This window comes from Taudactylus pleione, unplaced genomic scaffold (genome assembly GCF_031769625.1).
Source record: "Taudactylus pleione unplaced genomic scaffold, aTauple2 ptg000398l, whole genome shotgun sequence".
NCBI classification, from domain to species: Eukaryota; Metazoa; Chordata; class Amphibia; order Anura; family Myobatrachidae; genus Taudactylus; species Taudactylus pleione.
This window is the reverse complement of record NW_028284800.1, coordinates 376,959-393,043: the sequence shown is the minus strand read 5'-3', so window position 1 is coordinate 393,043 and position 16,085 is coordinate 376,959. Positions and strand designations below refer to the sequence as shown.

At 45.5% G+C, this 16,085-nt stretch overlaps 1 protein-coding gene across 2 annotated transcripts in view; it reads left to right on the top strand.

Annotated features, from left to right (window-relative positions):
• PLCD1 (phospholipase C delta 1) overlaps nucleotides 1–16,085 on the top strand; it is a 158,920-nt gene that overhangs the window by 28,417 nt on the left and 114,418 nt on the right. Inside the window, exon 1 of one of the 2 annotated variants that reach the window (XM_088446419.1) lies at nucleotides 11,286–11,535. The exons of the other annotated variant lie outside the window; for it this stretch is intronic. Coding sequence (XP_088302545.1) covers nucleotides 11,430–11,535 — 106 coding nt within the window. The 5' untranslated portion in view covers nucleotides 11,286–11,429. Of the gene's footprint in view, nucleotides 1–11,285; nucleotides 11,536–16,085 lie in introns of those variants that run through there. 2 annotated transcript variants of the gene reach the window in all.

Genomic DNA, 16,085 nt, shown 5'->3' with positions numbered 1-16,085 from the left:
CTCTTTGGTTTTCACAAGAGGGGTTGGCCTGCCAACAAACAAACGTTAGCCCGTTGGCTTCGTTCCGTTATTTGTGAGGCTTATGCACAAGAGGGTTTACCTGTGCCAGCCTCTGTTAAGGCTCATTCCACTCGTTCTGTGGGTCCCTCTTGGGCTGCTAGACGTGGCGCTTCTGCTGTTCAGCTGTGTAAGGCGGCCACCTGGTCTTCTATTCAAACGTTTTTGAGGTTCTATGCGTTTGACACCTTCGCCTCTCAGGATGCTTCCTTTGGGCGCCGGGTGCTCCTTTCAGCACAGGAGCGTCCCCGCCCTTAGTTGAACTGCTTTGGGACATCCCCAAGGTCAACCCTGTGGACCCCCTATGGACCCTGAAGTAGAAAACAAGAGATATGGTAAGAACTTACCTTTGTTATCTCTGTTTCTACGAAGTCCATAGGGTCCACAGGGCGCCCGCCCTGACGCACCTGGCTTCAAATGGGCTGTGTGGCTGGTCACCGGTTTTCCGTCTCCTATTGCTGTGAGTATGGTTTCTTGTGTGTTCCAGTCTTCCTTCTCTCTGTTCCATATTCTCCTCCGGCCTAGGCTGCTTACCAACTGAGGTGCCTGTGGCTCGGGGGCGGGGTATAGAGGAGGACCCAAGTGCATCCTGGGAGCTAAAAGCTTAACTGTGTGGTGCCCATGGATCCTGTTCCAGCTATAACCCCAAGGTCAACCCTGTGGACCCTATGGACTTCGTAGAAACAGAGATAACAAAGGTAAGTTCTTACCATATCTCTTGTTATCTCACCAATGGAACATGCATCTAGGTTGAGGACAGCATTGCACTGGCAAGTGCTGTGTACAATAAGAATCCTTGTATACCGCTGTGAGAGCAGGCATTGGCTGCAGGGGTCAGGTAACTGCAAACTGGTCTCCTGTTGGTGGATGGCCGATATTTTGAACGACCGAATGAAAAGTATATCGTTATTGTTCAGTAAATCGGCCATTGTGTATGCTGTCAACGACCAGTGATGCGTGCTCCCGCTGGTCGTTGACGACATCTGTAATCGGCCGTCCTTGCAGGGCAACCTGATGATATCATCAGGTTCTGCAAGGACGGGGATGAGGGAGGGTGCACGGCGCTGAACGATATCATTCAGTGTGTGCTCAATGTCGTTAACGACATTGAGCCCACTACTGCCAGAGACACGCTAGACAATATCGCTCAAGGAGCTTATCATCTAGTATGTATGCACCTTAACTGCTTTGGGGCTCATTTACATTTGGCTTTAAGTCAATTTTATGGCACGCCTCTCAGATGTAGCCATACATGTCCACTTTACCGCCGCGCTCATATGTGTTGCTTTCAGAATCTCCCTGAAATGCTTTTTCAAAACTAGGCAAGTATGAAATGGAGGGGATGTACAGGCATTTGGTATCTAATGGGGATAGAAGATGGAAGTGATAGACAGGGAAAGGGTGTGTAATTGTGATCTAGAATAGAGCTCTCTGAGAAGTTGTCCATGTGACAAGTGCAGGAGGCATGGCAGTGCGATAAGCCAGTGGTTCCCAAACTTTTTTGAATCACTGCGCCCAAGAATATCCGCATTGTTTTCACAACACCCCTAAGCCAAAAGTTTGTTATTGAGAAATTCTGAAAAAATGTAGTAAAGTGAAATAAATTGTGCTGACCTGTCATCCTTGGGTTCAGTTGTGTGGTGGGGGACAGGTTTGTGGTTCTGTTTGTCCACATATTTACATTACATTGACCATAAGTAACTAGATTTGGTGCGGGACCACCAAGCTGATACACCCCAGGGTGCCACAGTGCACAGTATGGGAACCACTGCGATAAGCATCAAAATGTCTCCACCCCACAATGCCCTGCCTAATTCACTAGGGAAGTGGTGAGATCTGCAAGGGTTTCTTGCTCTCTTCTTTGTACAGAAGAACTCCATGAATTTATGGAATGGGAGTCTCCCAAACATTCCTGGACAGTAAGCAATATGATGGGATATAAGTGATATGTAAAGAATAGATATTTAATAAGGGAAGACATAGGTTATATACTGTACAGAGGACATGTAATGTACACTGCAGATTATTTGTGTAGCCACAGCTCTGAGAGGGTTGGCCCCAGTGACCGGGGGTTTACGTGTAGAACTCAAACAAGGCAACACCTCGCACCAGCCTCAGGAGTCCACTTTTCCAGTAGTCCTGCACCCCAGTACACAGGCCAAAATGTAGGTGACCCACAGTATATCTAGGGGTAAGATGTTGATAGGGACAGGCCTTTTTAGCAGAGGCATAACTAGGGTATTTGGCGCTTAGGGTAAGATGAAAAATGGTGCCCCCCTCAACTGTGTGCAAGCATGCGCCAAAATTGGGCGTGGTCATATGCCACAAGGGGTGTGGCCACTGGAAAATGGGGTGTGTCAACATGACACGACACTGTCTCTCGTCACTCTCTGAACATTTCCTTTCCATTCTTGGTTGCAAACTATTGTTTTAAATTATCAGTCATTGAAAAGACTGGCTGCAGTGTCCTTCAGTAAGATTCATGGACTGGAAAACTGCTGTCTGTGGGGAAAATTTCCCCCCATCCCGCCACATTCATAATCTCATCTCAAAGTTTTCAAGAAGCTGAAAAGTTTTAGTGAATATTAATAAAAGCTCTTTTTTGATATTTATCACAGTTTGTTTTAGGTTTAGTACTCCTTCTTTGGTGATAGGGTTGGGAGATGGCAGCAACAGACATTGGAAAGTTGGTTGTATGGAAATAAACAGTTATGTGTGTTAAAGAGATGACCTTAATAAACAAAAATATCCAACAAACATCTACTAACATAAGAGATTAAGGGCCTGATTCACTACGGATCGCAATGGCGAGTACGCACACACTCACTGCGATAGTGTGCTAATCCATTGCGATTGCTATGCTGTCGCAGCACTACATAAGGACACCCACTTTACCTTACACACATCCGTAATCCTTAGCAAGACTGTAAAACCATCGGTAACATCGCAGCCTCACGCACACTTGCTCAGGACTCGCTAACTTCATCGCACGCTAGGAGGGACCAGGCTGCGTATGGCATTGCAGTGGACAATTTATGCACGCCCTTGTAACGGCAATTGAACACACTGGCACGCCTGCATTTCGATGACCACCCCTTGTCACCTCCCACAAATGGCACTTCCTGTCAATCACTCTGCGATGGGTCTGCGTGATCGCAGTGGCCACTTCGCGCACACGCTCTGTGATGCATTGACAGAATGCAACATTCGGACGATTGCGTGCGTAATCGCAGTTGCAATCAGTATTGAATCAGGCCCCAAGTTGTATGGATCCTAAAAAATAAATAAAGAGAGTACACAGTTAGGAGACACAGATACAGAAAAATACCCGCAAAGGTAAAGTAATTTTTAGTAACTTATATAGCACACGTATTCCGCAGCTGTTTTCAGAGCATATTTCAATCTTACACATCGGTCTCTGGGTCTCATTCAGACCCGCTCGCGAGCGCAGGACGCTCTCAAGCGGGTCGATGGTACCCAAATGCGCAGGCGCATGGTGGAGGGAGCTCCGTCATGCGCATGCGCGAGACCCGGCGAGCGACGGGGTAGCCGTCGCTCGGGGTCTCGCACCAAAGGGGGCGTGCTGTCGATGGTGAGTGACAGCACGCCCCTTTGGTGGGCATGCCGGGAGCATGGCTGCCCAGACGGAGGCGTTCCCATGGGAACGCCTACCATCTGGGTCCGGCCCCACTGACATCACTAGTGATGTAAGTGGGAGTGATTTTGGCTCTGATAGAGACAAAATCACTCCAGGGCTTGCGGCAGCGAGACCCTACCGTAGGGTCTCGTCGCAAGCCCGATGGTCGCGATGGTCTTGACCATCGCGACCATCATCATGGACGCTCGCATAAGCTGTGGGTGGTAACCCACAGCTATGCGAGCGTCCAAGAGGCCGCTCCAAGTTTAGGTAGGAGGGCCCTGATTCAGAGCGAGCGCTCTGGTCAGAGCGTCCGGCTCTGAATCAGGCCCTCTGTCCCAGTGGAGCTTACAATCTATGGGCCTAATTCCGAGGATTCTACTAATGCAATTGCGATCTCTTACGGACTGCATTAGCAAAATTATGCTAATCCCTTCCAAAGCTTAGCCGAGCATAGGGACCCGCACTGCTGCCTTCTCATATCCGTCTGATGACGTGCAACAGCGTAAACATCGACAAACATCGGGCAGCCACGCAGCTTCTGAGTGATGTCTGACCTATCTCAATCAGTGCAGCTCTCCTGACACTGAGAGCTGTCATGCTGTGAAGGAGATCGCAATGGCTAATTTATGCACACCCATGAAATGGCGTTTAAACGGTCCCGATGCACCCGGGTTTACCTAGCAAGCCCCGTTACCTCCCCCAAACACTGACTACCTGTCATTCACTTTGCGAGTGAATCCTCTTTGCTAGAGTAACCGCAAACCAAACGCTGTGCATACGCAGTGCGGCTTCAATGCCTGCGCAATGACTAAACATCGCTCTATCTGGTTAAATATTGACATTGTGTAAATCTCTGAATCAGGACCTATGTTCCCTAACATATGGACACACATACACAGTAGGGGTAACTTTATTGTCAGAATCCAATTAACCATCCCGTATATTTTTGGGATTTTGGAGAAAACTGGAGTACCCTGAGGAAACCTAAGCAAAGACAGGGAGAACCAGGCCAGTCAAGTTCTTCCACACCGAACTCATCAAACCATGGGCCTAATTCACTACGGATCGCAACTGCGATTACGCACACAGTTCAACAGCTATAGTATGCTAATCCATTGCGATCGCTATGCTGTCGCAGCACTACATAAGGACACCCACTGTACCTTGCACAAATCCGTAATGATTAGCAAGTCTTCGAAACCATCGGTACAATCGGGTACCATCACAGCCTCACGCACACTTGCACAAGCTCTGACCTTACTCAGAAATTGCTAACTTCATCGCATGCTAAGAGTCCTCAAGCTGCGTAAGGCATTGCAGTTTATAATTTATGCACGCCCATGCAACCGCATTCAAACGCACTGGCACACCTGCGTTTCGTCGACCACCTCCCTGTTACCACCCACAAACTGCACTTCCTGTCAATCACTCTGTGTAGTCACAATCGCAGTGGTCAGTTCATGCACGCGCACTGCGATGCATGCGCAGAACACAATCATCTGATTGCGTGCGTAATCGCAATTGCGAACGGTAGTGAATCAGGCCTCATGTCTTTATAGTCCTTGCTTTGTGCACTGCGCCACAGTCATGTTGGTATAGAAAAGGGCCTTCTCCAAAATGTTGCCACAAAGTTGGAATCATAGCATTGTCCAAAATGTCTCGGTATGCTAAAGCATTTAGATTGCCCTTCACTGGAGATAAGCGGCCTAGCCCAAACTATGAAAACAGCCTCATACCATTATCCCTCCGCCACCAAACTTCACAGTTGGTACAATGCGGTCAGGCAGGTACCGTTCTCCCAGCATCCGCCAAACACAGACTTGCCCATCTGACTGCCAGAGAAGTGTGATTCGTCACTCCATAGAACACGTTGCCACTGCTCCACAGTCCAGTGTCGGTGTTTTACACCACTCCATCCATGCTTGGCAATGGACTTGGTGATGTGAGGCTTGCATGCAGCTGCTCGGTCATGGAAACCCATTTCATTAAGCTCCCGCTGCACAGTTTTCATGCTTACATTAATGCCAGTGGAAGTTTGGAACTATTCTGCTATGGAATCAGCAGGGCGTTGGCGACTTTTACGTATCATGCGGTTTAGTAGTCATTGACCCCACTCTGTGATTTACATGGTCTTCCGCTTCGTGGCTGAATTGCTGCCCTAAACGCTTCCACATTCTAATACTATCACTTACAGTTGACCGTGGAATATTCAGCAGGGATGAAATTTCATGCACCGTCTTATTGCATTGCCGGCATCCTATCACAATACCACGCTTGAAGTCACTGAGCTCTTCAGAACGACCCATTTTGTATCACAAATGTTTGTAAATGGAGACTGAATGGCTAGGGGCTTGATTTTATACACCTGTGGGGGGGGGGGGGGGGGGAGAGGGAGAGGGAGAGAGGGAGAGGGAGAGGGAGAGAGGGAGAGAGAGAGATTTAAATCCCACCCGCCCTCAGAAAAACAATAGAGAATTGATATGCAGAGGGATGTTTTTCTCTGTCTCAACACTAGGTGTCAGTATTAGTGACTATATTGAACCTAATGACCTATAACCAGAATGCCTGGTTTCCTTTTGTATTCAAAATACTGTACATTCATCAAACATGCATGTATTCATTTCAGCTTAAACTTTACCAATTGTACGATCATGGAGTCACTTCTTAACCCTAAATTTGTCATCAGTTCCAGTATAAGGAGTGCATTATCAGTTATGGCTGTGGGCTGGGAGTATCAGCATTTAAATTAAATTATTTATGTCCCTAATGATGACGCTAATACTTGACATTTCAACATCACTGGTCATCACCTTATGTGTCAATCTCACAATGACATATTTAGCTTCCTCATGTAACTCATGGGGAAGTATATTTAACAATGACAGCGTAACGTGAGCACCCAGACTCACATACCTCCCACAGTGGGTGAAGCATGCAACATGGACCCTCAAATTGGGATAGTCCTGTCTGAGGGCCTGATTCAGGGGAACCGGTATGAATGACCACTGGACATGAGCCCGGCGGTTCAAATCCCGACTGATTCTGAGGTGGGAGTAATTCAAAAAAAGAGCCAGTAACTGGAGAAATTATGTAACAATGCAAGGGTTGCAAATACATTTTATTTTATTTTTTGCATGCAAGGTAAATAGTGGCTGCTTTTGTATGTAGCCCACAAAAAGCTGGGCAGTTTTTATATTTACACTGCAATTAAGATTTTACTTTGTATACTTCATTCCCAAATCTAAATATTTCTGCACAATTTACATCTACCCCTCCTGCAGTGCAGCATGGTTTTGGCGAGGTGCACCGTTATTTGCTCTTTTTTGCTTTGCTTCCAACTCGGAATTAGGCCCATTATCTCTAACGGAATACCCCGTTATGGATGCTGTGGATCAGAAAAGTACCAGTGTGCCACTACCTTTATCAATCACTGTACAAACACCACAAAGAAGTAATGAGTATTATTGGTGGATGACATTACATTACAAAACTTCAGAGCCCCATTGCTTTACGGTTTGTGAAAAAAACACCCCTGTAAAATCAGTCTGCACCTAGTTTTGTGGATGGTAGATGCCCTGAAAAATGGGCATTGTGGAAACAAACAAGAATCCACTGTACTACCATTTAAGGACCATACTCTTCATTAATTTAAACCATCACTGTTTTCCCCTAAAATATTCCTCTGTTTAACGTAATAATGTCTTAACCACTTAACTGGCTAACATTCAAAAATGTCCCACAATTACCCGATTTTAGTAGAAGTTTATTAAATTATACTGAAAATTAGTTAAATATCTCCTATTGACATAATTTTATGTTTTTCTGCTTTTTAATAAAAAATAAAGAAATGTTGGACATTTTTGGTCATATATAGTATTAAAAAACATTTTATTTATATATATATATATATATATATATATATATATATTACACAAAAAACTTGACCGTTGGAAAGTGATGAATGGCAACCATCGAGGTTCTGGATCTATAGAAACTTTTTTTTTTTTTAAATTTAACAAATTGATGCCATTGATGCGTTGGTTGCCACCATTGCATGCTTGCTGCGGATGGTTCCTCCGATGAGCACACTGCTGCGGATAACCCCGCCACTATTCAATGGCCATCCCTACCCGGCAGATGCTTAACTAGAACACCAGTTTTAAATGTGCAAAAGCAACTGTGTGATAACACAAAAAAAAATATTTGCACTTATTAGAGATGGCCATTATAGTGTAGTGTTGTCAAACTCAACCCACTATAAGGACTGTCTATGAAGACCCTGAAGTTACCCATCACAGGTTTGACAGTAGGATGACCACCCATCCTAGATTCCTCTGGACAGTCTGGAAACCACAGAATCAGTCTGGAGGCTTAGCAATTCAGGAAATCACAGCCCCCTCTATAGCTCCACCTCAGCCTGCCTCTGAATCCTCCCAACTTCCGGTAATCCACAGCCCACATGGTAGGGGCTAGATCACCTTCACTCTTATGTCAGTATGGCTTAGCAGGCATATTATAAAACTTATGTTACACATAGTTACCGGGTCTTGCTGCAACACAGAACTTCTGGCATCGGTTTACAATAAATCATATTGGGCTGTAGTGGTGACATTGGCTGCTCCGCCATCGATGGCTTTAAACTGTCAGAAACCATCTATGGTTTGTGTTTTGCGCATGCACAAAACGCATTTGTATTTTACTATCGGGCTCAAGCATCGATAGTATACTATCTGTGGTTGGCGTTCGACGGTGAAACCACTCACCATTGGCTTGTCATCATTGATAGTTGCTAGACCATTCATTGTCGATTACCAACCCTATGTTGGAGAGAGAGAGCACTTTATTAGCAGTTAAAGAAATCCTGAAGGGCAAATATACAGGAACTAGTTGTGTAAGCGTTCTCCCTAGGGGGAGATTTGTCCCATTACTGAATGTATGTTCACTCTATTTCTCTCTACCTGGAGCGATTTCCTGTACCACCAAGTGATATATAAAGAAACACCCTACGGGTGGAGAATGAAAGATTATTTGGTGTAAGCAGATTCACATATAAGGGCTTGTGTCTATCCTTACCTGATCTGTGAGACTGGGTAGGATGTATAAAGCATCGTATTTTGTATGCGATTCATCCCGCCTCTGATCGCATGTATAGCAGCGTTTAGTAACGCTGTATGCTTGAAGATTTAAGCAAAGAACAGCTGTTAGGATAAGAGCTGTCCTCTGCGATGTCAGAACTTCCGGATTTATGACCCAGGAGTCCATCTGTGCATGTGCGGCCCATAGACTTCTATTAGGCAATGACATCTATAGATGGCGTTGCCTATCGGAAACAAGTTCCAGAAAGTTTAGCTTTCCAGAGCTTGATGCATATGAGGAATGTGGTCAAACCTACGAAAACGGCATGTTCGCAGGTTTGACAGCATTTTGAGGATCGTGCATCCCACCCACTGTCATAATAGTGGCATCCCTCGATTATTTTTACCTTGTTCTTTGTCTACACACTGAGGCTGGGTACACACTTGTCGCTATATCGTTCACAGACATATCAAGTCAGCCCTCTGTGCCATCTGCTTGTGTGCACGGGTGACCTGCCAATCGCCCGTACACTGGCTACTCAGAGCGCCGACACTGACATCTCAACTGCGCGCCTAGTTGTGTTGTCAGACCAGACATATCGAGAGACTGATTAGTCGGTGTTTATAGCTTACTAATTAGCCGCTCGGACTGATCCCTACTGTATACCCAGCATGCGGTTGACATTGAATTTGCAATAGTAGGCTATGTGATGTTGTTTCTGCTTTTTACGTATCCTGGAATTTTTAATACACCCCTGTGGAGTAATACCATAAGAAGGTTTTTGAGATTGTTCTGATGCAGGGAGTATATACAGGGCTGCCATCAGAAATTGTGGGGCTTGGGACTGACAAAATAGGCAGGGCTCCCCTCACAATCCCCCCTTCCCCTGCTCCCCCTCACAACCACATGGAGCAGGGACAGAGGTTCTTCCATCATGCTGAGATCACAAAATGATGGAGGTACTGAATACTGTAGGTGACAAATGCACTCAAATAATCTTCCCATACCTTCTGAGAGAAACTCGCACAGCCAGAAATAAAAAAAAGAATAAGTAGGCAACATAACTAACATAATATTGTGAAGGATTATCTTACAGCTAAATTAATTAATATTCTAATCAGTGGTAGAAAGTCACCAATGAACAAAGCGGCCCTTACCAGTCCCACTCCCCACATCCACAACATGACATCTGACGTGCAATAATGCAAGAAGAGTCAGACACTTACCTCACCTCCCTCTTCTGTTTTGGCTGCTCCTCAGTTAGGTCTAGACTAGAGCACTCTAATGGACCTGTGACGTCACACCCACATGACCCGGCATCAAAGGGGGAGGGGCGGGGATGCTAACGGGGGACCAAAAGTGGCCCCTCGCGGACTCGCTACACTCGCCACGCTTCGGGCACGGTGGCTCGCTACAAAAATGTATTCCCCCTCTATGTCCACGTGGATGGTAACACAGGAGCGGTCCAGACCTCCTGCATCGGTCACGTGGTTGGTATGTCACAGAGGTCCTTTCTCCACATAGGGATCTAGCAGCAACCCTGCTCCTCAGTCCTCTCACGTCGCGGCTCCTCTTTCAGCGTCGCGGCGTGACGTCATGACTGCTCACAAGAAGAAAAACTTTATTTGCACAGCCCGGCAGTGACCGGCCTGTGCAATAGGTAGGAGACGGAGCAGGAAGGCAGGCTTACTTCTATTGTGCAGAGGTGGGTGGTAGGAGTGGGCCCCCGTGGATAGTAGTAGCGGATGGGCCCCCCAGGTGTCCGGGCCCAGGACTCCAGTCCCAGCAGTCCCCACCTGATGGCGGCCCTGAGTGTGTGTGTGTGTGTGTGTGTGTATATATATATATATATATGCTGTTTCTTGTGTATTGTTCTGATTTATGTATACTGTAGTGTTTACTCACCAGCTTTACATTATTAGCAACTGTTAACAGCAACACAATAAAAACTAATATTGTACAGTTAGATCTGCCCTAATAGCACAAACAGTGTATGAATGAACATATGATATGTGACGTCTCCTAGCACAACTAGGGTCTAATTTACCTCTAGAAAATAACATTCTGCCTCATAGAAACGTGGGGATAGGAATGTGGTGGTCCTTAGTACAACATTAGACTGGCCTTGCAATAGCCCAGGTAATACATCAGACACTGGGGCTACAGTAGTGCTATGTATAACTATTACACACACAACACCTATGTAAGGGAACTAGCGGTGGCCTATTTGCATGCACATTCCGATTATAAAACTATAGCACTGATTTACTCCATACCATAGCCCTGCTTACACTATAGCACTGATTTATCCCATACCATAGCCCTGCTATAGCACAGATTTACCCCATACCATAGCCCTGCTAATACAATGTAAACTTCTCCTTTATCTACCCAAGTACAGGTTTATATCTCCGACTCCCGTCCCGGGTAATCATCCACCAAAGTAATCACTTTCTATGCTTCCTCCTTGCGCTGTTCCCTCCCCGTCTCCTCCTCCTCCCAATGCTGCCCACACCCCTCCAGCCTCCTCTCCGCCTGGATCCCCGTCACCCTTCGGGCAGTAGCGGTAGTGATCGGGGAGACCGCGGCGCGGTGCAGCAGGGCAGGGGGTGATGCCTTAGTGACGCTGCGGAGAGAGGTCCAGGCCAGGGGCAGCATGCAGTGCCAGTGTCTGGGCAGGCAGCCCTCCCTGAGCAAGTCCCAGGAGCAGATCCTGCAGGAGACCAGCCGGAAAATCTGCCAGGTCAACAGCACCCGCCTGGGTAAGGAGGGACTCCAAGGCTCCCTGGCTGTGCAGCTTTGAGTGCTGGTTACACAGCTGTGTCCTGTAGCCCTGAACTTATCCTATTAGTTGATTAATGGCTGGCAGCGATGTCCTGGGCTGCCCTCTCATCTGTCAAGGAAATGTGTGTGTGTTTACCTGTGATATGCTGACTTGTCTATGTATTACCCTGTAGTCTTTATTATTCTCCTGTAGAGCTATATTACTTTTTTGTTTACTAACTGTTGCCATATTTACTAACAGTCTGTAAAAAATGTAATATAGTTTATGATATCTTTGTTTCAACAGAGTATTTTATAATTTGTGTGGTATATTGTGTTTGAAGACCTGTTCCTGCAGCAGGCACCTCTGGTCAGTTATTTAGAAAATCTGAAAAAGATATGAGTGATGTATGTATACAGCACTAGCAGTCCCCTGTCCTGTCCCCAAGTAAAGTAGCTCTTAAATTAATGCAAAAACAGCTGACTACTGGGTGCACAGACGCAAGAGAATGTAGTACTTGTTTTGCAGGCTGTAGCCCCCTTTTAGTATAACATGCACACCTATGCACCAACCTCTAAATCAGCCCAATAATGTGAACCACTATTGATCCGTCCATGGCTAAAGCTGTGTGTGAAGGAAACATCAGTAATAAGGTAACTCTGGCCATGATAGTAGTATGGTAAATGGCGCTGGATGTTCTCTTTAGTGGCAGACTGTAAAGTTATAGCTTTTTTAACATTTTTGTTTTGTTGGTGTAATCAATGGTGAGGCAGATGCTGGTTATGTGTTGGGCACAGGCATGTGGCTGCAGATTGTATACAACATTCTAGACTTTAGGGCTGTAATGCTGGGTACACACTGGCAGATAGATATTTCGCACAGCCTACGAACGATATAACGTCCCGTCCATCCGATCTGTCTTTCAGATATATTGTGTATATCTGCCTGTGCGCACAGACAACCGACCGACCGAATGTCGGCTACAGGAACTGCCGGCAATGACATCTCTACCAGTTACTGTGGCCAGACATATTTGTTAGTAATTAGTGTGAATGCACACAAAATTGTTCTGTCGGCCGTCGGGTTGGCTGGATGGCCAATCCGTTGGCAAAGTGTGTACCTGGCATTAGTCATATTATTTACAGTTATTAGACTTTATTCTAGCACCCTGCACTGGTCACAACCCGTGCAGTTCCTCTTTCCTGCCTGGGGTGTCGCTCTCTGATCTGGTGCTTCTAGCACATGCTGGTCTGTATATCAGTTTGTTGCATCAGCTGAGTGTGCTAGAAGCACCAAAGCATAGAGCAACACCCCAGGCAGGAAAGAGGAACTGCACGGGTTGTGACAAGGGGATCAGTGTGAATGACCGCCGGACGTATGTTCAAATCCCGATGCCGGAAGACTGGCAGCAGTGAAGATCCCGACAGCTAAAAAAGGTAAGTATAACTAACCCTCCCCCCCCCCCTTAACCCTAACCTTCCCTTAGGGGTACCTAACCCTAACCTCCCCCCCAGTGCCTATCCCTAACCCCCCCCCGTCCCCACAGCCTAAAGCTAAAGGCCCCCATACATCAGCAATTGTGCAATTTGCAATCAATTTGTGTATAAAAATCTTCCCCTGTTTCAATCGATTGCAAATTGCTGCAATCAATTGCTGGTGTATGGGGGCCTTATGTCTTCTGGGGGGGGGTGCCTAACTTTAACTCCCCCCCCCCCCCCCCAGGGATGCCTAACCATAACCCTCCCTTTCCCTAGCCTATACCTCCCGGGGAGTGCCTAACACTAAATCTCCTCCAGGAGCCCCTAATCTAACCCAGGATTTCGACGCCTATCATTAGACCCCCTGCCAGGATTTGACAGCCGGGAAGCCGGCGGTCGGCATATCGACCGTCTGCTTCCTGACTGCATCCCGTGACAAGTGCAGGGTGCTAAAATGAACACTAATTATGATTACACAACATTAATAAAAATTGTTTACTGCTTAGAAATTAAATAGAAAACATTATGTATGGATTATAAAACTAGTATATGTGTATGTGTATATATATATATATATATATATATATATATATACACATACACATACACAGGTGCATAAATATTGGGACATTGACAGAATTTTGGCCTCTATTCACCACCACAGTGGCTTTGAAATGAAACAAACAAGATGTGCCTTAACTGTAGACTTTCAAATTTAATGTGATGGTAATTACATCCAAATCAGGTGAACGGTGTAGGAATTACATTGGTTTCTATATGTGCCTCCCAGTTTTTAAGGGGCCAAAAGTAATGGGACTATCAACTCAAAAGCTATTTCATGGACAGGTGTGGGCTATTCCCTCGTTATTTCATTATCAATTAAGCAGGTAAAATGTCTGGAGTTGATTCTAGGTGTGACATTTGCATTTGGAATCAGTTGCTGTCGACTCTCAATATGAGATCCAAAGAGCTGTCACTATCAGTGAAGCAAGCCATCGTTAGGCTGAAAAATCAAAACAAACCCATCAGAGAGATAGCAAAAACATTCGGTGTGGCCAAATGAACTGTTTGGAGCATTCTAAAAAAGAAAGAACGCATCGGAGAGCTCAGCAACACCAAAAGACCCGGAAGACCACGGAAAACAACTGTGGTGGATGACAGAAGAATTATTTCCCTGGTGAAGAAAAACCCCTTCACAACAGTTGGCCTAATCAAGAACACTCTCCAGGAGGTAGGTGTATATTTGTCAAAGTCAACAATCAAGAGAAGACTTCACAAGAGTGAATATAGAGGGTTCACCACAAGATGTAAACCATTGGTGAGCCACAAAAACAGGAAGACCAGATTAGAGTTTGCCAAACAACATCTAAAAAAGCCATTACAGTTCTGGAACAACATCAATCCCCTGACCTGAATCCGATTGAGCTTGCATTTCACTTGATGAAGACAAAACTGAAGGGAAAATGCCCCAAGAACATGCAGGAACTGAAGACATTTGCAGTAGAGGCCTGGCAGAGCATCACCAGGGATGAAACCCAGCGTCTGGTGATGTCTATGCATTCCAGACTTGAGGCTGTAATTGCCTGCAAAGGATTTGCAACAAAGTATTAAAAAGTGAAAGTTAGATTTAGGATTGTTTAGTTTGTCCCATTACTTTTGGCCCCTTGAAAAGTGGGAGGCACATATAGAAACCGTTGTAATTCCTACACCGTTCACCTGATTTGGATGTAATTACCCTCAAATGATATCTGAAAGTCTGTAGTTAAATCACATCTTGTTTGTTTCATTTCAAAGCCATTGTGGTGGTGAATAGAGGCCAAAATATGAAAATTCTGTCAATGTCCCAATATTTATGCACCTGACTGTATATAATACACACACACGGTAAAATAAGTATTGAACACATCAACATTTTTCTCAGTAAATATATTTGTAATGGGGCTATTGTAATGAAATTTTCACCAAATGTCAGCAACAACCCAGGCAATCCACGCATGCAAAGAAATCAAACAATAGATGTCCATAAATTAAGTTGCGTGTAATAATGTGAAATGACACAGGGGAAAAGTATTGAACACACTTACTGAAATTTATTTAATACTTAGTACAAAAGCCTTTGTTGGTAATGACCGCTTCAAGACGCCTCCTGTATGGAGCAACTAGTCACATGCATTGCTCAGGTGTGATTTTGGCCCATTCTTCCACACAGTCTTCATCTTGAAGATTCTGTGGGCCTCTTCTTTGAACGCTGATCTTTAGTTCTTTTCATAGATTTTCAATTGGATTCAAGTCAGGTTATTGGTTGGGCCATTCTAGCAGCTTTATTTTCTTTCTCTGAAACCATTTGAGAGTGTCCTTGGCTGTGTGTTTGGGATCATTGTCTTGCTGAAATGTCCACCCTCATTTTAATTCCAGCATCCTGGTAGATGGCAACAGATTTTTATCCAGAATGTCTTGGTACACTTTTCCATTCATCCTTCCTTACATTATATGAAGTATGCCAGTACCATATGCTGAAAAACAGCCCCACACCATGATGTTCCCACCTCCAAACTTCACTGTTGGTATGGTGTTTTTGGGGTGATGTGCAGTGCCATTTCTCCTCCAAATATGGTGTGTATTATACCGTTCAACTTCGGACCCATCTGACCAGACTATATTCTGATAGTATTTCACAGGCTTGTCCAAATGTTTTGCAGCAAACTTTAAACGAGCTTCAACATGCTTTTTCTTCAGCAATGGAGTCTTGTGTGGTGAGCGTGCATACAGGCCATGACGGTTGAGTGCATTACTTAAGGGGCCTATCCATTTGTCGACTTCCTGCACGATGTGACCAAAACCAGGAAGTTTTGGTTGGATCATGCAGAAAGTCTGCAAGTGGATAGCTGGCTAGGACCAGCGATGCGCATGCACGCTGGGTCCTTGCTGACCCCGACTATCTATTGAACATGCCCGTCAACCTGACGACGGTCGTCAGGTTCGGCATGTTAATAGATAGGGAGGTTGGGCACCTGCACTGAAGACGTTCTGTGAACGTCTTTCAGTGCGGTGCCCGTCAGCGACATGAAAG